Source organism: Leptidea sinapis, chromosome 23 (assembly GCF_905404315.1).
Source record: "Leptidea sinapis chromosome 23, ilLepSina1.1, whole genome shotgun sequence".
Classification (NCBI taxonomy): Eukaryota; Metazoa; Arthropoda; class Insecta; order Lepidoptera; family Pieridae; genus Leptidea; species Leptidea sinapis.
Window position 1 is genome coordinate 842,083 of NC_066287.1, and position 25,758 is coordinate 867,840.

General features: G+C 34.3%; 2 protein-coding genes across 2 annotated transcripts in view; one reads left to right on the forward strand and one right to left on the reverse strand.

The window, feature by feature from the left end:
- The window catches only part of LOC126971456 (ras-related protein Rab-22A), a 46,925-nt gene extending 24,763 nt beyond the window's left edge, over positions 1-22,162 (forward strand). Inside the window, exon 7 of the mRNA XM_050817777.1 lies at positions 22,019-22,162. Within this exon, the coding sequence (XP_050673734.1) occupies positions 22,019-22,125 (107 nt within the window). The 3' untranslated portion in view covers positions 22,126-22,162. The remainder of the gene's footprint in view (positions 1-22,018) is intronic.
- On the reverse strand, positions 9,915-23,237 carry LOC126971464 (LHFPL tetraspan subfamily member 2 protein). The gene is made up of 5 exons (XM_050817788.1): positions 22,901-23,237; positions 21,067-21,185; positions 19,849-19,959; positions 17,081-17,194; positions 9,915-14,067 (listed from the first exon to the last, which is right to left on the reverse strand). Exons 1-5 carry the CDS (start codon positions 23,074-23,076, stop codon positions 13,925-13,927), a joined length of 663 nt encoding a protein of 220 aa, XP_050673745.1. The 5' UTR covers positions 23,077-23,237; the 3' UTR covers positions 9,915-13,924.
- Positions 23,238-25,758: the final 2,521 nt, after the last annotated feature.

Consider the following 25,758-nt stretch of genomic DNA (forward strand, 5'->3'; position numbering starts at 1 on the left):
GTAGGTTGGTACAGTAGGTGGGGTACCTTCGTACGCCATGGGGTAGATTCATACAGGATTTTTGTAAAAAGCCGATTAAAGTCGTTAAGTTTTTTTAAAATATTTATTAATCAATGAACTAACTTAAAATAAGTAATTTAGTTCATAGTCGATAAAACTTTCATTAGAAAAATAACAAAAGTAAAATAGTTCATCCTTAGTTTCCTTTTGATAATTCTAAGACTTACAATCAGTCTAAATGACATGCTTACAATCATTTTGTATGACATTGTTGTACAGTCTATGACAATTTAAACTTAACGCAGGTAAATTATACATTTGGTTGTTACTTTGGAACTTCTTGCACATTATAATTATTTTAATTAACTGCAAGAATAAAAAGTGATTATGACATAGCAGTAAAATCGGATGCTCTTTAGAGCTCAGTGTGTGTTAGCCTTAGAACTTAGAACTCTTGGACTGCATTCTTATTAAACGCCATTCGATTAATAAGAATAAGAATCGAGCAGCGCTAGTGTTTCCTGGCTTTCGCAGACTGTTGGCGTTTCGTACCCTGTATGATGCGTAAACATCCACTCTAAGCCAGCCATTTGATTTTCGTCCCATTTCACGGGATATTTTAAATTCAACGCTTTCGCATATTCGAAGGCAAGTTTCCGAATTTGTACTGTCGTTAGCCCATAATGCATAGTGTCATTTAAGAGTGCCTCTTCTTCCATGGAGAAAACTTGTATGTGCTTTCCAACGTTGATGTTGTGGTGTTGTATTTGAATGAGGCCTTCCTATACGACAATCGTCCTTACATAACATCATCAATTGCTAAATTCATGGACTCTTGATCCACTTCGTGAGTACGCGTACCCTTTTTTTTATATTTTCACACCATGATTCTGAAATAAAATACTAATTATAAGGTTGACTTGATAAAAATATTTCATTTAGTTATAAGTTGCATTCTGCATAAAAGGATATGTTATTTATATGAAAAATGTTATGTTACTGTGGTGTGTGCGCGATAATTTTTAAAGGTAATACTTTAGTTTATTTCATAATAAGTGAATTTTGAGATAAAAAAAGAGAGAAATCTAAAGGGGCACATTCGTACGCGTACGAATGTGCCTATCTGGCTGTTTGAATGCACCCCATGCCCTTGCACTTAATTAAAATTAAACTTTATACAAATTCTAATTTAGTTTAAGAAATACAACAATTTTAGCTCAAAATAAACAATGTTAACATTAATCAATCATCACCATTTTGTCAAAAACTTAACAATTCTACTCACAATTACGAACTAAACATAGGTAAAAAATTTACTTACCGCGCGCGAAAACACGCTACGTATTTTTTTTTTTTTTTTTTTTTTTGCGCCCAAGCAAGGGAATGGGCTACCCTCCGGGATAAAGACGGGAGGGAGGTGGTGAATGCTCATGCATACCAACGCAGCCTAAGTCTGCGTTGGTTATGTGGGACTCACGTGAAACCTAGGTGCCTACCCACTAAACACCACCTGCAGTTGGCTTTGGGCAGGTGCCCTCTAAGCCTTCATCGAAGGCGACCTTCTCATGGGGAGAGAGAGGCGCAAGCGGCACTCCCTATGGAGTTTCCGCTGGGATGTTAATAAAGTTTTGATTCATCCAAAATGATCAATGGATAGCAGTGTTACAGTTATTAATAAAGTTTTCATTCATCCAAAATGATCAATGGATAGCAGTGTTACAGTTAAAGTTTACGTATTGTCAGCTGATACACCTTAATACCTGACTGGCGCGAAACTTCGCTAGCAACATGGCGGCCGGTATGTCTATTACCACAAGCAAAGGCGCGTTTGTGTACCGTTTAGTTTATCTATTAAACTAACTGTACGAATGTGCCCCGTGTACGAATGGTGACCACTTTCCCCTACATAATAAATAAAATACTGATTTTTTATGAATTTGTCAATAATATTTCATAACACCAAGAATTATTTCGTAAAATATGCACCCTGTTGTTCAGATAATGAAATTTTTTCACAGTAGAACTGTCAAACTGTGCGTCATCAAACTCTCTCATAGAAAATATGTCCATACAAATCAAATATTGGAAATAAAAATAATTATGGATCTCAAATCGTGATAAAAACTATCCTATCTCTCAAGTTGCACTAAACTGCACTCGATGAAGTAATCCCCATTAAAATCCGTTTAATAACTTAAGAGTCCATCGCGGACAAACAAAGTGTCACGTAATTTATATATATTAAGATTATTCGTCTTTGAAAAGCGATATAGTATAATTCTTATAGCCAACTTTAATAAAATATTTATTTTTATATTGTGTGTAATCTGTGTTTTTTGAATAATGTATTATTTTACTGTGTCAAATTATATTTATTTAGGTGGTTGAAAATACAGTGCTCTATAATTCTTTATAACGAAACACGATTGTATTCTTTCGCTATTTAGGCACAATAAGTACCTAAGTGTTTTTTTTTCTTAATTCTTGCCACGAGAGTTTATAAGTTTTATGAAATGTATATATATATAGCGAATAACCGGCTATGACACAAAATGTCAACGCTTTAGAAATTTTCGTTACAAAGAGTTTGGCACTGAAACGAATCTTGATAATTTTGATAGAGATTTTAACGTATTTGTCAATTATTTTAATATGTCAAATACACCGAATTAATTACAATAAGATGAAAAATACTTAGAAATTGTCAGTTAATAAGTTTTGTCGACGTTAGAAGATAATATGCCTAAACTGTTCTGTTCTACCATTTAAGACACATAGTAGATATATGTCGCAGGTATATTGTCAAAGCCGTGATATTATAAATAACCGGTAGATTGTCAGTCGACTTACGGCTGCTCCCAATATACTATCTACAGATAGAGATAAATTACTACCTTCTACTATCAGTACTTCGCTGTCAATAATCCGAAGCTGTCCCAATATACCCGATAAGTCATTCTTATCGCCTTATATCGGGACGCGTGAATTGCAATTTCCTTACAAACTTCTGCTATCCCTGGTAAGCTATACGTCCTCTCATTGACAGAGAGCGTGTACGGATAAGATGAGTTACCGTCAATAAGTTTATTGGGACAGAAAAGTCAACGATAGTGACGATTTTTGTCTCAAGTAGGCCACAACCGCAGTTAGATTGAATAGTGGGAACGGCCGTTAATTTCTTACTATTTAACGGTCTGGCTTTAGTGACATTATAATTTCACGGGTACACTATATTGATATTGTAAGACAGTGATATTTTGACAATTTTACTGGTCGTAAGTTTATGAGGCCGTGTCTGATTGGTCTGTTTCATGTATTTATTGTAAAGTCATTATTTTTTAGTTATGCATTAGTGTAATCAACTAATTGTTATCTAATTCAATGGGCCTTTATTCACTAGTAGGTCCCTAAAACAAATTTAGATTGTTCATCACAACGCACAGGCCGAGTGTAGCATGCAGCGGTAGCGGCCCGCGAACACCAGAACCGAACCTTTGACCCTTATTCGCTACTATTTCAACAATCATTTCATAAGGAAAATTGCAGACACGCTCAAATGTTTACTATTATTGTTTTGCAAATAGCGTATGAAAAAAAATAACCAAACGAATCGGGACTCGAACCCACGACCTGGGGTGGTCGTCGGAGGTCGTGGAGAACGGTTGGTTCAGGTAACATATAGTTATAAAATCTAGTTTGCTTTGTTCAACTCTTTGTTCATTTGTAATATACCTAGATTTATTATAATATCACTATAGTATACGGCTAGATATCATCGAGAAAATTGTTCCATGACCCACTTTGCTGATAATTCCTTTAAAATCATATAACACTTAGGTTTATATTTGCACGAAATAGATTCTGTCAGTGTCTAACAAAATTATAACAGTTACTTGAGAAATATATGTTCAAGCGACTTATTTATTATGACTGTAGAAAAATTACATTAAGATGGGTCACGATGCAATTTCGTCAGTAGTACCACAGCGGCGTCTTTTTGTGTCGTGAAGCAGTAATGTGTAAGCATTACTGTGTTTCGGTTTGGAGGGCGCCGTAGCTAGTGAAATTACTGGACAAATGGGACTTAACATCTTATGTGTCAAAGTGACGAGCAGCGCTATTGTGATGCCGCTCATAATTTTGGGGTCAATCAAAAATCCTAAATGGCAGCAGGACGTATAATACTTACCTCGAAGGTAAATTCCTGCTCGTTTCGTCAATATTTCTAAAAAATTGTCACGAAAATAAATAAATTCAGAAATAATCGAAATGTGTGCTGGGACACATGGTTGAAGTGAAACTTCAACGGTCAAAGTTTAATAACAAATATGTCAACGTTTCCCGTCTATATTTAGAAACAAATACTTACATTTAAAAAAAATATTTCAATAAAGAATATTTCCATAAAAAACGTCAATAAAAATTTGTTTAAGTATATTTAAAAAAAAAATATTTTAACAAAACTTGTCTTCCCCTCGCCTTGCCCGACCACACTTCGTAAGGCTTTCACCAGCTTACTCCCCAGTCCCCAAGTCAAGTGTGCATAAAGAAATGATACTTAAAATTCGTAACTGTTCTCGGATAGTGAGAACCCCGCTTAAAACAGCAGTACGTGTTTACGTGTATTTTTTTGTTGAATAAGATCTTTTTTTTTGTTTTAACAAAATTTGCTTTAGCATAATACTGATATTGTGTAATACTAAAACTAGTCTTAGTAACTAAAGACTATAATAATAATCTTGATTTCTGTAATCATTTTCATTTGTGCCATTTTCTCTACAATCTAGTAGTACATATTCGAACCGTAATATTATGATTTCTGTTAATTTTTATTTTTCTTGATATCGCCTAGGATAAAGTATTAACTGGATTTGCCATCCGCGTACACCAGAAAGGCAAAATTATTTTACTATATAACCCGGACAAATAAAGAAACAGTTGATCATGGTGGACAAAATTGCTTGGATTTTGTTCTAGGAATGAAAATTTGAACTTACTGCTGATTGGGTCGAATAATATACTGCTTATTATGTTGATAATAATTAACATTTATACACATTATTTCTAATGATGTGCAATACTTTCTCTCGCTATATATATACTCTCATTAAATATATCAATCTATTTACAAAGCAAGAAATATTAGGTTATTTTTCTGATTTCCGCCCATATCAGCTTTGCAATTCACATATACATATCACTCTGGTTCTCCAGATGAATACAACTCTCTATTAACACTTATATTATTAGTGTCAATCACGCAAAGTTAACAAATAAATTACAATCACAACCGACGGTGCAAGCGATGTTTGCGACCAACAAACAAAAAAGAAACCCAATACACAAAATATGTTCGTCCATTTTATATCCTAACAGTTTTTGTATCTTGTGATCTCGTTTATGCACGATTTTATTATTTGCTTGTCACATCCAGATACTTATTATTACACAATACTTACTCCAACGACACCCAATCGCCTAATAATTGAACCAAACGCTTCTGTAAATATTGTGTTACACTATATTTTTTATATGCAATGTATTTTATTAACAATTTTGTAAATTTTACAATTTTTTACTAAATACTCACATAACGAATTAAGAGATTATTTTTCGTTCCTACAATAAATTATTTTCCCAAATTTATAATTTAAATATAGCAATATTTTGAAAATATATTTTAACAAGTTAAAAATAAGCTATTTTACAAGTGATGCCGAAATCCATATAACTATAAAATTGCTCAATGAAAGACTTTGTACACAGTATGCTGGCGAGAAAATAACGTTACTCGAACTCGAAATATTTGGCGATTATATTTTATGAAGAGAAATAAAAAAAAATGTCTGTTGTAGAGACTGATGATAGAAGTGAAAACTTAGAACTTTTAGTATTCAAATATATTAATGAAACAAAATTAAAGGTTCAACAATGCTATATAAGTACACCTACACATTTAACTTTTCACGAAATCCATTCAATTTCACTTCAGCACTAATGTTGCACAATACGTCAGCTGTATAGCTATATTCATATAAGCATTTCGGTGACATAAACTCACAAGATTTCACATATCCAAAAAGTGTAATGTCGAACTATATATATTTCTATTTATTTTTTTAATTATTTATTTACCGCGTGCGCTAGTCTCATGTCTGTGACGCGAACCCATAAGATTCTCCTCTATCAAAAACAATGCCCAACGCGGCTAAAGAAGTTTAAAAGTGAAATCGCAGGGCGTGGACGCACTGAACTGTCGGTGCTTGCGCTCAAGTAGGTAACGCGTGACGCACTCAGCGCTGATGTATTCTACACACTGACCTCTACTATATACCACTGGACTGGCGGCTATCAAAGTGCTTTTGTACCTGTTTGATATTCGCCATGTAGCGACAGTCTGCGGTACTAAAACTAGCGATGACAACCTCAGCAAACATCGATAGATGGTGGGAAACTATTTACAAAAAAAAATAGTGTACTTTATAACGTTGATTCTTGAAGTATAAATAACACGGAAGATGAAGGAATTTTATTCAAAATGCAAAGATACTTCAGAGTATTGTACGTTCCTTCGCATCCACTTGTATTATACGTCAAATTTAGTTCTCTGGACGCTCGCTAGTGGCGCTTCAAATAGGCACAAAAAATTTGCTGTCAAACATATGGAACAGCCTATCCAGTGTTACTTATACAGGTCAGTGATTCCATTTCATTTATTTCTTCGTGCCGAGAGATATCGTTAGTCTCTCACCAGTAATACTGTCTAAACATGATTTAAACTCATTTTTTATTTTACTCTATAATTTTAGATTAATATAAGCTAGTTATTGCGAGGAGAAAAAATATGTTTTTGTTTTATTAAAACTGATCTTAATATGAACACTTATTATTTCTTTATTCCCGCTTTATTATTATATTTTATTTATTCCCGCGTTGGCTGTATGGGTGTACCTATGCCATTCCTTGAAGGAAAAATAAAACCCTTCATCAGAGATAAATTTCTATACAATATATTTCCCGCCCATTTAATCGGCAACTCGAAAACTTGTGAATTTTTTTTTGTATATTTATTTATTTATTTATTTGAAATTACCTAGTTGTAGAAAAAATATGATATGTGACACGTTGTATAACTGGATCAAAAAACGCTCGTGGCGTGAAATGAATGACGCCACGCCACCACGAATGATCCACAACAGTTGTATTTTTTACCCTATTTATACAACTGTTGCATAAAATACTAAAGTGGAAATTTATTTTTCATATTCCTTGCGAAAATTTATTTTTATAAATATAATAGTAATTTAGTAATCATCTATCTTGCCACCAAATTGTGATCTACATAATATTTTATTTATATGCATGGTAAAAAAATTGTCAAACTTTTTTTATTAATTGTATTGTAATCTGTGCAATTATAGTATGTTATGTCAAGCGAATGTCTCGCCACTCTTGCAGAGTTTTGACAGTATTTTATACACCTCTTTATAAGTGTTAGTTATAAATTATATTATTAATAAGTTTGATGATAATTAAAGTATTATACTTTGGTCAAATTACTAGGTAAATCAGACATAACATATTCTAATGTCTAAAGGTGACGAGCGCAATTGTAGTGCCGCTCAGAATTATTGGGTTTTTCAAGAATCCTGAGCGGCAAGCACACATTATATAACTATTTGACAATGTGTTATTCGGACCAAACGTTAACGTTTAAGTGGGCCTGATATATAGTTGAATTGATATACAATTAATTAAATTTATTTAAAAAATTGTATAATTATTATAAATTATATTCTTGATGAAAATTATATGGTTTCACATAAACAATACCTAGAATAACTGTGACGTGGGCTTACGATATTTCAGCAAGGTCCACTATCGGGGGTTCACATAGTGACGGTAAAACAATATTTTAGATGGCGCGAGATTTAAAAGTGACACTACTTCGTTAAAGGAACTATGAAAAGATCATTAAATAAGAGGTTTCCAATAAAAAGTTTCAACTCCCGGAAGATTTTTCTATTATTTATAATATTAATTCAACATCGGAAACAGTTACACGCGCGGCCGTCACGCTATGGGCGCTCTGCCGCTAAAGATAGTGTACCACATTAAATATATATTTCTATTGTTATAAAAAACTAAACTTTAAAAGTATACTTGTTGTATGGCCTAACATTTAAAATTTATATACTTAGGTAATTGTGTATTCTGGTAAATTCTGCTCTGGCGATCGAGCGTGACGACTCACTATCATTGCAATTTTACATATTGCAATGATAGTGAGTCGTCACGCTTGATGACAAAATAAACTCAGGGCGCTTAAGAAAGTATTCGCTTTAAAATGTACAGGAACTTTTAGCGCAATAAATAGCCGTTAGAATATTGTGTGTAATTAGAAATATGCCTACAGTACTTACTTTTGAAGTATTTATTCCCACTGTACCAACAAATAATGCTATTTTTGGAATGTTGTAATTACGATTATTGAATGGATTTTGTATAAATGCAGAATTGTTAACTTATTTTTATTAATAAATTGTTTTATTGGTAATCAATTTTGTTTTTTTGTTGCAACCGCATCATAACCATCCTGTAGTGATATTTGTTACCTAATTATTTGAATAGAAAGATTAAGTATCCACTCTTTATTATATAATAAGAATTAGAAAATTTTATTCCATGCCACACACAACAATACAATCTAAATACTTAATTTCATATTCCTAGTAATAACTTAACTAAATATGGCAAAAGAAAAGGCCGATGCTCAGCTTGTGCTGTAAACTAATACTGGCTGCTGATCAGAAGAATTAATTTCAAGAATCCTGAGCGCACTGCATTGTAATGGACAGGGCGTATATATATATATAGGCTTATAAAGGGAGACATTGCACCTCTCACGAATATAGTAACGTTAGTGCCGGATAGATGGCGCTAGTGGCAGTACTTTATATCTCTTGGTCTCAACAATATTACATTACTTTTAAGTTAACCTGTAAATATAAACACCGTATTATGGTGGAAGGCTTCTTTGCACAGGATGCCGGCTAGGTTATGGGAACAACAATGGCACCTTTTTCTGTACCCGCTTGGGCGTAGTATTAGTTGCCGCACTTTGCGACTACGCCTGCGGTATCTATTTGAAGCGCAGGGGAGACCAATCGTTAATCTAAGCTTTTGACATTCATAAGTGTCATTTCCTTGACCTACATAAATAGTCATTTTAATTCTGAAGGAGATGTACTGCCGGCCAGCTTAGCAAGGAATACATGTTATTTATACACAACCAAGCCATTTCTACCTTAAATTTATCTCAATTACCTCATATGGGTGCGGGTTGTAGTGTATTGACATATAGTCTGAACTGAGTACGTGTTAACAATCATTGTAACTGTCAACACATAGACAGTGACATTAACCGTACTCCACAGGGAGTGCCGCTTGCGCCTCTCTCTCCCCAAGAGAAGGTCGCTTTCGATGAAGGCTTAGAGGGCACCTGCCCAAAGCCAACTGCAGGTGGTGTTTAGTGGGTAGGCACCTAGGTTTTCACGTGAGTCCCACATAACCAACGCAGACTTAGGCTGCGTTGGTATGCATGAGCATTCACCACCTCTTCCCGTCGTTATCCCGGAGGGTAGCCCTTTCCCTTTGTTTGGGCGCAAAAAAAGCCTAGTTCCAATCGGTTATCGGTTGCGAGCGGACGTCCCCGGGTGGTAGTGCTCTCCGTAGTAACGATTAGTTGTTTCACTCGTGACCAAACGTGGAACATTACACGGGTAATTAGGAATTACAATATTTTTAATATTACTTAAAATTTGGTTAAAGCTAATTTGACTTTGTTTCTGGTGTAATAGTAATTTCTGGGTTTACATCTAACTTTGATTATGGAACTTAAATAAAAACACCAATTATCCAAATAATACTTTATTAGTTTGTATACGTGTAAATAGTTGTATACTATAGTGTAAAACAGTAAAAAATACTTATAAAAATCACTAAAATAGTTCATAAATCCATAATAATAATATCTCTATGATAAATGCTTTTTATTGTGACACATTATAATAATTATTTTAAAAGTTACAAAAAAAAAGTTTGCACTGCAAAATACAGATTATCTTCACACAATAAAAAATTAAACTATTATTAGAATATAATGGCTCCAAAATAAGTTTTACAGCCTTTATAAATTGAAAAAAGAATTGAGATTTGAAGTGCTCATACAGCTTTCAAATACAAGCTGTGTAGAATATCAAACTAATAATATTTTGTTAGATTAAGGATTAGTCTTCGCTGCGCTCCAACTAAAAACTATAACAAATATTACGCCCAAGTGGGCGTACTCGAGCCAGTCTCGAATTATTGAAACTAAAGTGCGTAGTAAAACTTTGTTAAAATAATACTACAAGTAATAAGAAAGACACTGGGATCACATATCATCAGTAACTATTTTGAATTTAATAATTTCAATGTAAAATAACACGAAGCGTATATAAGTTACAAAATTTGAAAGATGAGATCGAGTGTCAAGATGCCAGGCACACAAGCATCCCTACAAATAGCCAATACATACTATAAGTTGCCGTAATAAAGTCATTTGTTCTTAGGTAGTTGGAGCGAGGCGGAGATCAATCTAAGATTTTTTTTTATATTTTAATACAAGTCTCTAATTTTAAGAATTTTGGAGTAAAACTTCTGCAGACGCAATTTGATGGTAACATAGATTTTCTTTTGACGGAAGTAACGCCCGTTTACTGCCGTCAGAAACAATGTTTTTAACCGTTAAAATTGAACGGTTTAAAAAATATTTCAAATTGTTCAGTAATATTTTCGTAAGTCACCAAGTATTTATTCATTACTACTTTTGTAATATTTTTTTTTATAATATTAACATACTTTTATATTCAATAACAATTACGGTTATATTGACATTTTCTTATTCTCAATTATTATATTTACCGAGTGAAAAAATTCAGTATGTGAAATTGGTATTAATGTATTTTATACAGTAAATAAAATGAACTAGTAATCAAGTTAATGAATTTTATTTATTATTTTTATTTAATTTATTAATTTTATTATTTTATTTTCATCAATTAATAAGAATAAAAGAGAAAATAAACTTGTCTGTAAAAAACGTAAGTCTTTATTTCTTAATGAATTATTCATCTTATATCAAAATATCATTCTTTGTAAAATATATAAAATTTCTCTTGTTAATATAATATTATAATATCTGATATCTGATAGCCCTCTCCATTGCCCTCTGAGTGACCATGAGCTTTCTCATAAGGCCCATAATTAGCGACCACGTCTGTGTTTCGTATGTCATCACAGGCACCACTCACTGGTTGCAAACCTTTGTCTTCAGACACTGGTATTTGGGACGAGAAGATTTTTCTTAGCTACCCGAACTTATCTTACTAGTATTCTAATTCCACTCAAAATTGCCAAAGTCTATATGACGATTGGCGAATATCAATTTAAATCAGTTTTTTTTGGTGTTTATGGCTCGCTTATGTTGAAGCCAATCTAGTAATATATTATAGCTATTAAATATAAATTTACTAGATTTCAGAGTAAACTCTCCATATCTATAATAATAAATAGAGAGCAATTTTTTCCTTCGGATATACTGCGAAAACTACTGAACCGATCGGAATAATACTTATACTAATTATAGTATGCATATAATGCAGCGTGTTTCGAAGCAGGTGATATATGATATTAATATGTTGGTTGGGTGGATAACTTATCGGGAACCTATATTTTTTGACTTAGAAATACCTATATATTCGTAATACAAATAATTCAGTCAATGACATTTCATTACATATGACAGACAATGAATACAATGAGCGGGCGCGTGGTACTTAATTTATATGACAAAACAATGTGTGCCGCGTCAGCACTTGTCATATTAGTGTATATATATATAATGATAATAATATAATATTGACAACTTTTACACAAATTATCTTGCCCCAAACTAGGCATATAGCCTGTACTATGGGTGAAAGACAACGATATATTTAATACAACATACTTACTTAAACATACATAAATACATATAAACATGCATGACTCGGAAATATCTGAAATATATAAATATCTTAATTGTATCCCACAAGAGTTGTTGACTTAACAGTCAAAAAGAACAATGTTTATCAAGAAGAATAAATTTAATGAGATTCATAGTCATATACATTACATAATTTATACGTCTAGATAAACAGTCGTGAACGCGTCGTAAAAAATTGCGGCAAACTATAAGCCTCTATTTTCAGCAACACACGCACGCAAGAGGATCTATCTAGACGTATAAATTATCTACATTCACACTTAAATGGAAAATAATTAATTAAATTTAATATTTTCTATTTATTTTTATTATGTCACAATAATTGCAATATAATGTACTATCGACGGAATTGAATAGTGACCACCCACCTTAAAAACATTTTCCTGCAGCCATAATAAACAAGTAGTCGACCTACGACTAATTCGCTTGAACATGCATTTCCTAAGTAACATTTATCATTTTATTACACTGACAGTCCAGCAATTGTCATACAATCTATTTCGTGAAAATATAAACCTTACTGTTTTAATGATTTTGAAAGAATTACCAACAAAGAGGGGCATGAATCAATTTTGTCGATGGTAGGTAGGTATGTAAGTTAATATAAAATAATATTGAAACGCTAAAAGCAGTAAATGGATAGAAATATCAGTCTCAGATCACAAATTTAGATTGTAATTACAATAAGATATAAAACGCTTCCATAGTTGTAAAAGCACAACAATAAATAAATTCAGATTTAGTATAAAATCGCAAGCCTCAAATAACATACTTAAGTTCAAATAGTAAATGCAATAACCAGAAGTCTATTTACTTATTTTCTGATAGTACTTAATAAATATATTATATACTCAAATATCATAAAACCTCCATGATGAGTTCAAGAACCGCACATAATGATTATTATATAAAAAAATTGTTTTGTTAGAACAAAATATTTCTTATCTGTAAAAATGTTATTATTGATAAATAATAAAATCGATTACTATAATATTATTTCATTCAAATTTCGAACATCTCTGAAAAATAAAGAATTTGATTTGACCTCTATTCTAATAGCAGTCAAGATAAGACGTTTAGTTCGAAATGAAAAGTCAATTTGCAAACATATTTTGACAAATGTTGTATGTAATTAGCAAGATATCTCTGAATTAAAAATTATATTATGACAGCTGCCAGAAAACTATTTTTTTTTGGTTTTTTGACCTGGTAACTAAGACCTTTAAGTCAAGAGAAAACTTTTCATTGCCGCCCTTATAGAATGTAAATTCTACGTAATAAGGGGCGGGACTGTCTAAGTAAAAAATTGAAATTTAGTTTAGTATGAAACGTGCAGTTATTTGAGATAAGTTTGAAATAGAATTAATTACAGTATTCCGATTGGCGACGAAGAATAATCCGGATAAGTTTGAAAGCGAACGGTTGCTTAGTAAAAAGTATTTCGGCTATCTCCGTGTTTTACAAGATTGTAGCCGTCATCTGTCAATTAATCAATGACTGCATGTTTCATACAATCGAGGGAAACGCTTTATTAGAGAGCTTCGCTAGGCTGCATTACCGCTTAAAATTTATGGTGGTCACAATATGCGGCTCCTGAATGCATCATGGAGGCTTATCATATGTGAGTACATAATGCAGTGTATATAATTGTACATAATTAGGCATTAAGACACTCGTGTGATGTTATTTCCCACACTCGTGTTTAATGAAAGGCATTACTCTCTACCCAATATTGTTTGCCCTTAATTATGTACAATCACAAAAACTATCATTCTTATTTTACAGTCATATGTTGCTGTAAGTTTTTTTCTCAAGAGCCGATAGATGGCGCTATTATCAAGCCAAGCATATCAGCTGTTTCCCCTCGTCCATTTGAAACTGCACTTTATCAGAGTTGGCTGCTTTGTCGGCTGTTTTGGAGAGAGCACTCGTGGCAAATACCAGGGCAACACCTGCCAGGGTTACGTAGAGGGACCAACCTTCAAATATAATAATTATTACTTTAATAATAATCCATAAATCACGTCACATATTAAGGGGGAGAAACGAACGACGAGGTAGTCGACGAAGTATGACATTGTGTGTGTTGTGTTTTGTTAATTTTCATACCATTGTTTGATGTTATGTCGATTTTAATGAAAAATAATTTATATGGATATAAAAATAATTTCGAAACACTGCGCTGTTTTAATTTCATAAATATCACAATGTAAAATTACGAAACGTGTGAAATCACACTAGGTAGAGGCGGGTCACACAAATGTGACCAGCCGTGACAAAGACGGGGGAGGGGTCAATAAATCATTAAAGTTGTATGACGTTATGCATGTTTGTTTTGTTCTCTGTTGAACGTACCATTGAAATAGCCTGTGTAGAGCTCGATCGTGCCATTGTTGTTAGTATAACATACAGACCCCCCAGATGCAGTATGAATTATTTGAAAGTGTACTGGAGGAGGTTTTATTAAAATTATGGAAGTCGAAGAAGTATATCATGATATGTGGTGATTTTAATATTAATTTATTAGAAAAACCCACCACCAGTATTACATTCAGATATTTGTTCAAATGATATGATTTAACCAGTGTTGCTGAGTCACTTCTTCTGGAAAATGTTAAAGAATGCCAACAAACTTTCAATTTTAGTTTTGTTAGCCCTGGAGAAATAATTAAAACTTTAAAGTCTCTCGACATGAAAAAAACTGCTGATATATGGGGCATTTCTGTTAAAATAATAAGTTCAATAATTGATGTCATAGCACCATATCTTGCAATAGTATTTAATAATTGTATTAACCGTGGCGTGTTTCCTGACCTTCTGAAACATAGTAAAATTACACCAATATTTAAGTCAGGATGCTCTTCTGACCCGAACAACTATCGTCCTGTGTCGGTTTTGCCGACACTTAGTAAAATTTTTGAAAAAATAATTTTAAGTCAAATGCTTACTTACTTTAACTCTCCTTACTTAAGATTTTTATTAATCTTCATTTGAAACAATTTGGCTTTACTAAGGGACGTTCAACAACGGATGCAGGTGTTGAGCTGATCAAGAATATTTTTGATGCCTGGGAGGAATCGCAGAATGCACTTGGCATCTTCTGTGATTTATCTAAGGCTTTTGATTGTGTTCAACATTCAACTTCATATCTAAACAATAGAATTCAGAGGGTCGACGTGAATGGCAGGAGATCTCCTGGGTCTCCTCTCAGTATGGGAGTACAACAGGGGTTTATTCTTGGACCGTTCCTCTTCCTTATCTATATAAATGATCTTCCTAATCTTATAGAGAAAAAACATAAGGTAGTATTGTTTGCGGACGACACTTCACTGATTTTCAAAGTGAAAAAAAACCAAGCTATGTATGACGAAGTGAACGATATTTTATCTGACTTCGTGTACTGGTTTAGCGCTAATAACCTATTGTTAAATAGCAAGAAAACTAAATACATTAAATTTACCGTACCAAATGTCAAAAATGTAAATGGAAATGTTTTGTTAAACGGAGAGGTGATAGAACCGGTGGAATCTGCTATATTTCTTGGCATAACTCTAGATCCAAATTACAATGGGGCCCCCATATTGAAGGATTGGCGAACAGACTTAGTTCTGTAGCATACGCGCTTAAAAAGATCAGACAATTAACTGACATAGATACGGCGCGACTAGACTTTAGTTATTTCCATAGTATTATGTCCTATGGTATATTGCTTTGGGGCAACGCTGCCAATATTAATACAATATTTGTGCTGCAGAAGAGGGCTATTCGCGCTATTTATAACCTAGGTCCTAGAGAATCATTGAGAGCAAAGTTCAAAGAAATTAACATCTTGACTGTTGCTTCTCAATATATTCTTGATAATGCAATGCATGTTCATAGGCACATAAGTGAATTTGCCAGAAACTGTCATAACCATAATGTTAACACCAGGAACAGACATAAACTGATGATGCCTACTACTCGGCTAAGTCGAGTTAGTAAGTCTTTTGTGGGGTGATATAGATATGCTTTTACAACAAGATCCCAGAAAATGTTCAAAACAAAAGTATTACGTTATTCAAAACAATTGTTAAAAAACGTTTGTGTGGTAAAGGTTACTATAACACCAATGGATAGCGTGGTTCTGAATGTTAACTACACACATCATTTGTTAAGTTTTTATATACATTTTTCGTATACATTAACGGTAAACGAGTATGTTGGAGGTGTAGGAAAAAGATAGGCCTGGGAGCTTTCTACGAAAACGCTGTCTAAACCTTTTGAGATAAAATAAAATGTAAGGTGGAATGATAAATCTTATAAAGTCATATGTCTATCTGTTAATGATAATATACTATATCCATTTTAATATCAATTTTATGTTTACACAAAAACGATATTAATCTTTATCATTTTATTCCTATTGTATTATAAAATAATTCGGAAATACGGGTTTGTTTCATTTTTAACTGTCTTAATTTCATTACACATTTCCGATGGCTTTAGACTACAATATTTTTTTTCTAACTAACCTAACCAAAATGCCGTATTTAAAAGATGGCCAAGGGCTGGAAGTTTCTTATCACTTCTTCTCCCCATGTCACAGCCCCTTTACGAAATGATGTAGGTTCATGACGTTTACCAAATGTGCAATATGTTATGTTATTATCACTCCCTTTAATATATATCTGATCTATTTTATTCTACCGTCGGAAAATCTCTAGTCGCACTGTTAAGGAGGTTCGATGTAAAAAAAAATATTGAAGTAGGCGTTACTTTGCGGAAATCCTTTATTATCCAAATGCTGTGAGTTTTCTTTTGTGTTAATTCCACCAATATATGTCCTTAAACAATTCGACACGTGTTTCGCCTCTACACGAGGCATCCTCAGGAGATATTGAGTCGCCAAAGTCTGACTCGAGACTGGTCTCTCGAAGGACATATGTTGGCTGAATCAACACTAAAGAAAACTCAAAACATTTGCAGGTTCAATGTGATTGAAGTGATACCCACCTATGGAGCAGTCACCAGGGATGTATGATTCGGAGTATTCACCACACAGTCGCTTGACCCTGGACGCTCCCCATCCCCAAGGGTACAGCAACAGACCAATGATACCAAACAGACCTGGAATAGAACATACCAGATATTATAAAATTATTCACTACTGACATAATAAAGTAATAGAACAGTACTTTAATTTCATATCAGACCGCCCGAATTGACCTTGAATTACCAGTGGGTGGCTCCTTTGCACAGGAAGCCGGCTAGATTATGGGTACCACAACGGCGCCTATTTCTGCCGTGAAGCAGTAATGTGTAAACATTACTCTGTTTCGGTCAGCAGGGCGCCGTAGCTAGTGAAATTACTGAGCAAATGAGACTTAACATCTTATGTCTCAAGGTGACGAGCGCAGTTGTAGTGCCGCTCTGAATTTTTGGGTTTTTCAAGAATCCTAAGCGGCATTGAATTGTAATGGGTAGGGCGTATCAATTACTATCAGCTGAACGTCCTGGTCCTCTCGTACCTTATTTTAATATAAAAAAAAATTTGACGCACACACTCATACACACACACGCGTGCATAATAGAATTATCCCTAAGTTAAGCTCGTACCTAACTGAAAATTATATGAGAGTAAACAGAGCATTTTCAATTTAACCGTGTAATACAGTTTATTTTGTAACAACAAAGAGGTTAAATGTAGCTGAAAATCCATTTAAATTTTTGGAATAAATAAATGTGTCCCTAATTAAGACTGAAAAACATTTATTATTATTAAATTATGTATAATTCACAATAATTTATTATAAAATATAATATGCATTTTATCACTGAAATTATCTAATCTATTTATCAGTAATCACCTTACATTTGGCGCGTGCAAAAAGATCTTGCGCGACATCAGGGGCGTGTGTGCATATTATATAGACAATAATGCATTGCCTATCTCCTTATGAACCTAAATAAATACATTGTTAAAATTAATCTAGTTTCATTTGGTTATGTTATTTTATAACTACACTTCTATTGAACACACATAAAATTGTTTCTCTTTTTAATTTGTGCTTAAAATTTTATGAGTATAATTTATCTACAACTACTAAATCACCAGATTACATATTCCATAGCTCAAATATGACTAGTTAAACAATATGTAATGTTTTAGTGATAAGCCTCATTTCTAGGATTAATACACAAATAAAATTTGAAAAACAACATTTTATGAACGATGCGGGATTCGAAATTTTATTTGTGTATTGATCCTAGAAGTGAGGGTTAACACTTTAAAAACATAACATATTGTTTAGATTTACAAGAGCGACATCTCAAGTCAATTTCCTAATATGAAAATATTGGGGTTGAGCTGGTTATCAACTGTAAAGTAGATCCTGTAGATGAAGCCACAACCTGAGAGTTGAACAAAGCAAACAGAATTTTATAACGAGGCGGTACTCGAACGGTTAGCTCAGTTGGTTAGAGCACCGGCACGGAACGCCGGAGGTCGTGGGTTCGAATCCCGCATCGTTCAAAAAATTTTGTTTTTCAAATTTTATTTGTGTACGACTAGTTAGATCTACAGTGCACTGCAATGCACGCCATTACCCATTATTTTCATATTTATTAATTAAATACAACTTATGCAATACATGTTTGCTTTTTTCTCACAAGTGTGTTGAAAAAGTGCGTATGAAACTTGTGAGTAACTTGCTCACTAGATACTCGGCTGATTTACGATTACTGCAACCCACAGCCTCGTGTATAAAGAACTTGGCTCACTTGTATCATAATATACTCTTACGGCCTTACAAATAAACTTGGTATAAAGTTATAACTGATGATAAACAAAGAAAATGCAAAATGTTTACAATAACGTTGACAACACTGTCAGTTTTCCGAATGACAAATAAACGCGGGAAACGTTATACGTCCGCACAACAAGTACAAACCATTCGTAAGCAAAATGTCTATTTGTAAACATTTTACATATTCTTGGTTTTTGCTTAGTTATAACTTTATGCCAATTTTATTTGTAAGGCCGTTATTGTAATCAGTAAGATATTACAATGTGACGAATTTCATAAAAAAACTAGCTGATCCAGCAAGCGTTGTATTGCCATATAAAATAAATAAAAATCAATAATTAAAATATTTGGAGTATAAAAATAGATGACGACCGATTCTCAGACCTCTTACTACAATAATCATTACAATCGATTGCCATCTTCCAACTCTATTGCGGATCTGTGGATGGAATAGAATAATATTAAAATCGCGATACAAGAAGTGTTGATCGTAGACGGGTAAAAATTTGAAGTTGTGTTTATATTTCAATGCTGAATTATAATAAAACTAGCGGCACGCTTCGGCTTCGCACGGGTATACATTATTATTATATTATATTATTAATTAGGGGTATGAAAAATAGATGTTGGCCAAATTTTAGACCTACTCGATATGCCCACAAAATTTTATAGAAATCGGTTCAGCCGTGCGGAGGAGTTTGGTAACAAAAACCGGGACACGAGAATTTTATGTATTAGAAAGAAGCCCGCTGAGTTTATCGCGCCCGTTCTTCTCATGTCTGAGGCATAAATTTTCGAACAAGTGGTAGTTTTTGACGTTCAATAAGTGATTTGAAATCCTCTTTTGAATAAAAATATTTAATACCTTAGCTCCTCACACTCGTTGGCGTCTATATAATATAACTATAGTAGCACAGGGTTGGATTTAACATCGTCTATTAAGGCACATGTATATAATTGTAATTTATATTATACCTCCGAGTGATTGCGTAGCTCCTGCTAGCGATATCACGCTCTTCTTGAAGACGGACTGCACACAGCACGCCAGAACACCGGTCAGCACAGTCGAGAACTGAATCGCTGCGCCTGCACAAGCAATCGACTGTTTTTTTTTTAAATGATAATAAGGGACGAGACGAGCACGACGTTCAGCTGATGGTAATTAATACGCCCGGCCCATTACAGTGCAAAAAAACTCTGAGCAGCTCTACAATTACGCTGGTCACATTGAGACATAAGATATTGAGTCTCGTTTGCCCATTAATTTCACTAGCTACGGCGTCCTTAAGACCGAAACACAAAAATTCTTACACATAACTGCTTCAAGGAGAAAAAGGAGCCGTTGTGGTACCCAAAAACCGGCATCTTGTGCAAAGCAGTCTCCCACTGACTCGCAGACTTCTGATAATCGTGTGTCTTCTTCTGAATTTATCACGGGGAGTGTTCCGAAGAGCTGTTTCACCTGATTTCTGTCGCCGAATTCCACCTTCGCACGACACGCCATAAATAAGGATATCATCCCCACCATCTGGATGTGTGGCGGTCCTCCACAGTGCGGTTTTCAAGGAACTTTCTTCCACGAAAAGCTGTGGAATGAGCTTCTTTTTCGATGCTTCCGGGACGATTAGACATGGGTACCTTCAAAAAAAGCGCGTACACCTTCCTTAAAGGCCGGCAACGCTCCTGTGATTCTTCTGGTCTTGCATCATTTAACACCAGGTAAGCTCGTCAGTCCTCCTTTTCCATAAAAAAAATCGTGAACTCGAAAACTCTCGACGAACACAGCTTGATATGAAATGCCAACTCTCATTGATGTACCACTATACAGGATGTCCTAGTATATGCTACATAGAGACACTTTGTTTTTAAAGTTATAAACCCTCACTTCTAGGATTAATACACAAATAAAAAATTTAAAATAAAATTTTATTGGACGGGACGCGGGACGTAAACCCACGACCTCTCGCGTTCCGTGCGAGTGATCTAACAACTGAGCTAACAGTTCGAGTGACGTATCGTCATAAAATCTTGTATGCTTTGTTCAACTCTCAGGTTGTAGCTTCATCTACAGGATCTACTTTACAGTTTATAACCTGCTCAACCATAATATTAATTATGTACCCCTACATATGGCATAACTCTGGGACACCTGTATTTTTATTGTTGAATTTCGTATTTAAATATAACACTCACATAAAGACAAGAAGAACATAGCCGCTTTCCAAGGTGTAGGATACACTGCAGGGTCAGTTGCCAGCCCATAGAAAGAGAATGGAGCACAGTTGTTGTGATCATGGGTCATTCGAATACATCTGGAATATTATTAAACATTTACTCAAAAAGGCTTTAACGAGTCCGATATCGAAATCTAATCGAGCTTAATAAAATTTATAGGGCACCATAATTGTTAGGGTGCGTACAAAATACGCGCGGAAGCGGCTATATTCGACACGAGTTGACCTTCATTTGCCGCGCGAACCAATATTATGTTGATATAAATTTTGTAGTAGCGGCAGCCGAACCAAATTAGCTATAACGTTAAAACTTCTGGCACCTGGACATTCTTAGACTAGCCTGCAATAACTATTTATAGTCAATCAGTAAGATAGTCAATTTAAATGTCAATTGTCCATTTTTACGTATTCGCCACGCGAGCCAATACACCAAAACTACAACTGTCCAAACTGCGCGCGACAGAAGTTCCTTGATGCGGTCTCAAAAAACGACAGTGAGCGGTTTGACTCACGGCACGTTCGAGCGCGCCAAAGTTCGCGTAGCTGCGACCCACTCTAATGTTACAAATCGTTGAAAAAAGGTACATAGAAATTGAAAAACAGAAAACACATTGGTGTATGACAGGCGAGTATATAATCATCGTCATCATCAGGGTGAAAGCTCCATGATGATTGTGATTTACCCATGTCGTATCAACCTGGAAATACCACCAAATGCAGTCCATTCTAGAGTTTGACTGGACATGGAAGAAAGTCAGATAATTGAGTTTCTACTGTACTCAATATTTATAAAAATGTAAGCAAAAGTTGCAATAAATGAAAGAAGCTCCACTTACTCAATACAAAAATAAAATGACTAGATTTGCACCTCAGATTAAGAAAATTTATTGAATTAAGACATTATTTTGCAGGAATCCATAATCATCTAAGTGTTGTGAGTGCACAAGTATTCCAGAATTTGGTGAGTCAACATTTCCTGAGGATAACTTGTGTAGAGACGAGACACATGTTGAATTGATAAAAGACAAATCTTACCGGAATTGACACAACATTTGGATACCTCCAATTAAATAAATTAAATGATTTTTTACTACTATTTTATTTATTTTGAACTGTAAATCAACTTACTTCACTTCACCCACCAATAAAAATACTTTCCACTGCATTAAAAAAAGAACTACTGCTTATATTTAATTGATTAGACTTGGTTGATTAACAATCATCATATTAACAATTAGGAGTATTTTAACTATAAAAATGAAAGAATATGTATGTATTTTTTACAGGAAAGAAAAATAAAAGTGTATGCAACACTAGAGATTTTTTGAAGATACCCATGTCATATTATAGTCCTGGAAATCCTATGCAAGAAAAGTCATTCCACATTTTGGTTATTTTATTTGGCAAAAATTTAGATTGATTAAAAAGAAATATTATTATTTGCTTCATTATCATCATTTCAGCCGAAAGACGTCCACTCGACAACGGCCTATATTATTTACTTATAACAAAATAATTATTAAAACAAAACAAATAAAAACAATAAAAATCAATTTTTCTAAAACATAATTTTATGCAAGAGTGATGCATAGAAATGGATTATACTATAACATGTGGTATAGACCTTTAACAACAATAACATACAATACACACACTTTGTGAGGGACATTCAATCTCAATAATGCATTAGCATAAATTGATCTAAAGAGGAAGTAGAACAAACAATTTATGCACGATATAACGTTTCGATCTTAAATATATCAATAAATGTCTTACCCTAACATAAAACTCACCTATTGTAAATCCCGACTGATTGTACGTAAAAACTTGTTTTATTATTTTCATTAATAACAATAGGCTGGCCCAATAACCACTTTGGAGTCATGATTCCAGTTAAAATTAGCATAAATGCAACCAAACTTAAAAGCAGCCATGCTAAGCTTCGGCCGGTTATAATAACGTAGCACATATTGCTACACGGTGTTTTTAAATTGTTATTATGATTTGAATATTATTCACAAACTCGTTGAATTGTACTTTATAATACTTAGTTTAACATCACTTAGCAGAAGTAAGAACTTCAGCAGTTTCTTAGAAGTAAAAACTCAAGTCTCAAAACTAAAAATAAATAAACAATGGATAGGGAATTCAAAACGAATGTTCAAATTGTTAGTGTCAAATTGACATTGACAAATACCCAATAAAGCAACTGCCAATGTCAATATTCAATTTCTTCTCATAGACTCTTATTACAATATTCTAATATCTTCTTACACATTATATATTTTATACGATTTTATAGCTTCTTATATCCCTTACATATTCTTTCTCTGGTTTTTATTTTGTGAAAAATTTGTGTAATAATATATATAATTATATTAGACAAAATAATATTAAACTATAAGTATACTCGTACCACTAATGTATGTACAACATATGCTTCGTTTTTATATTGTATTCTGTATTACTAACAATGTGTGTATTCATTTAAAACTCAGAAAAAATAAACAGTACGTGTGTTTGTGCTAAATACAATCTTTTTTTATATTATTCAAAATCATTTATTATTCAAATTATATAAAAATATTTTTAAGAGAAGTTTATACACAATTACAGCACCATGCGTGACGTGCTCATCATCAACTCCTATAAAAAAAAGGGCTCAGCACGCAGCAATATTTCTTTAAAAAAAACTGTTAAATATGCGATCATAAGCGTTAATATACAATACTCATCAACATTATAACATACGTGGCAAAGAATATCGCAAATTTTCATAAGTAACAACCCTGACAGTACGATAGATTAATTTTGATACTTAACTTATTTACTATTTATTTCATTTTTATTTTTAAAAAGTAATTCATGTTATTAGCTCATTACTATTGAAGTATGGTGCCGACTGCGTACTGCTCAAGCTTTTTGAGTGTAGACATGCGTTTCTTGATTATAATATGGTTTCGGTTTCAATATCTCTTTATATTTTTTTCCTCTAATAACATACTGAACTTTTAAAACCACAAAAAGGTGTGCCTTAATACTGAGAAGAATGGGTGCAAGAAAATCAGCCTGCCTCTTTTTTACCGCCATGTACATTCATTGATTGTTTTATAGTTTCAGAGCTATTTTTGTTTCATATTTTTAGCGAATTCTGATTTTCTTATTCTACATCCGGACATCCGATTAACACTATATTTTTGGGACATCTGTAGTTCTATGTGTTGAGCACAAAATTATTCGGTATATTTTTTTAAATAATTAAAATAAAACAATCAAACAATAGCCAGTTTTCTTGGTACCTACATATCCTCGTAGTGATACTTTTATTACTTACCTACATGTTCATCATCATCATCATCAGCCGGACGTCCACTGCTGGACAAAGGCCTCCCCTAAAAATTTTCACGACGATCGGTCCTGCGCTGCCCTCATCCAACGTATTCCGGCGATCTTGACCAGATCGTCGTTGGGGGCCTGCCAACACTGCGTCTTCTGGTACGTGGTCGCCATTCGAGGACTTTACTGCCCCAACGGCCATCTGTCCCTCGAACTATGTGCCCTGCCCACTGCCACTTCAGTTTCGCAATCGTTTGGACTATGTCGGTTACTTTGGTTCTCCTACGGATCTCCTCATTTCTGATTCGATCTCACAGGGAAACTCCGAGCATAGCCCTCCCCATTGCCCTCTGAGCGACCATGAGTTTTCTCATAAGGCCCATAGTTAGCGACCACGTCTGTGTACCGTAAGTCATCACTGGCAACACACACTGGTTGAAAACCTTCGTCTTTAGACAATGCGGTATTTGGGACGAGAAGATTTTACGGAGCTTCTCGAACGCTGCCCATCCGAGTTGAATTCGACGAGTGACCTCCTTCTCGAAATTAGACCTGCCTAACTGGATTGTTTGTTCTAGGTAGACGTACTCCTAAACAATTTCGAGGGTACAGTTCCCAATTGTTATGGGAGTAGGTGCGACATGAAGATGTGACATGATCTTCGTCTTGTCCATGTTCATTTTGGGAAGCTGTATTGAGGCCATCAAGCATATGGCTTAAGTCTTCTATGGTCTCTGCTATGGTTACGATATCGTCTGCGAATCGAAGGTGAGTGATGTATTCGCCGTTGATGTTGATGCCCAGTCCGTTCCGGCCCAGAAGCTTAAAGACATCTTCCAACGCAGCGGTGAACAGCTTGGGCGATATGACATCGCCTTGACTCCCCGCTGCAGTCGGATAGGCTTCAAGATCTGGTCCTGGAGACGGACTGACATGGTGGCGTTTCTATACAAGCACTTCAACGCTTCAATATATCGGTAATCAATGTGGCACCTCTGGAAAGACTGAAGCACCGCCCAGGTCTCGATCGAATCAAAGGCTTTCTCATAGTCCACGAACGCCAAGCATAGTGGCTGGTTATACTCCTCTGTCTTCTGTATAACCTACCGCAGCGTATGTATGTGGTCTATGGTGCTAAAGCCTTTTCGGAATCCGGGTTGTTCGGGAGGCTGGAAGTCGTCGAACCTGCGCACGAGACAATTCGTTATAACCCTAGAAAAAAGCTTATATACATGGCTCAGAAGTGATATGGGGCTATAGTTCTTCAAAAGCATTTTATCGCCCTTTTTGAAGAACAGCACTACTATACTTCTGA

Coding starts and splice junctions, on each gene's coding strand:
- LOC126971464 (XM_050817788.1), bottom strand. CDS start 23,076: ATGTGCTACGTTATTATAACCGGCCGAAGCTTAGCATGGCTGCTTTTA. Junction 21,186..22,900: donor TCAGTCGGGATTTACAATAG/GTGAGTTTTATG, acceptor ATAATATTCCAG/ATGTATTCGAATGACCCATG. Junction 14,068..17,080: donor CCCTGGTGACTGCTCCATAG/GTGGGTATCACT, acceptor TTATATTTGAAG/GTTGGTCCCTCTACGTAACC.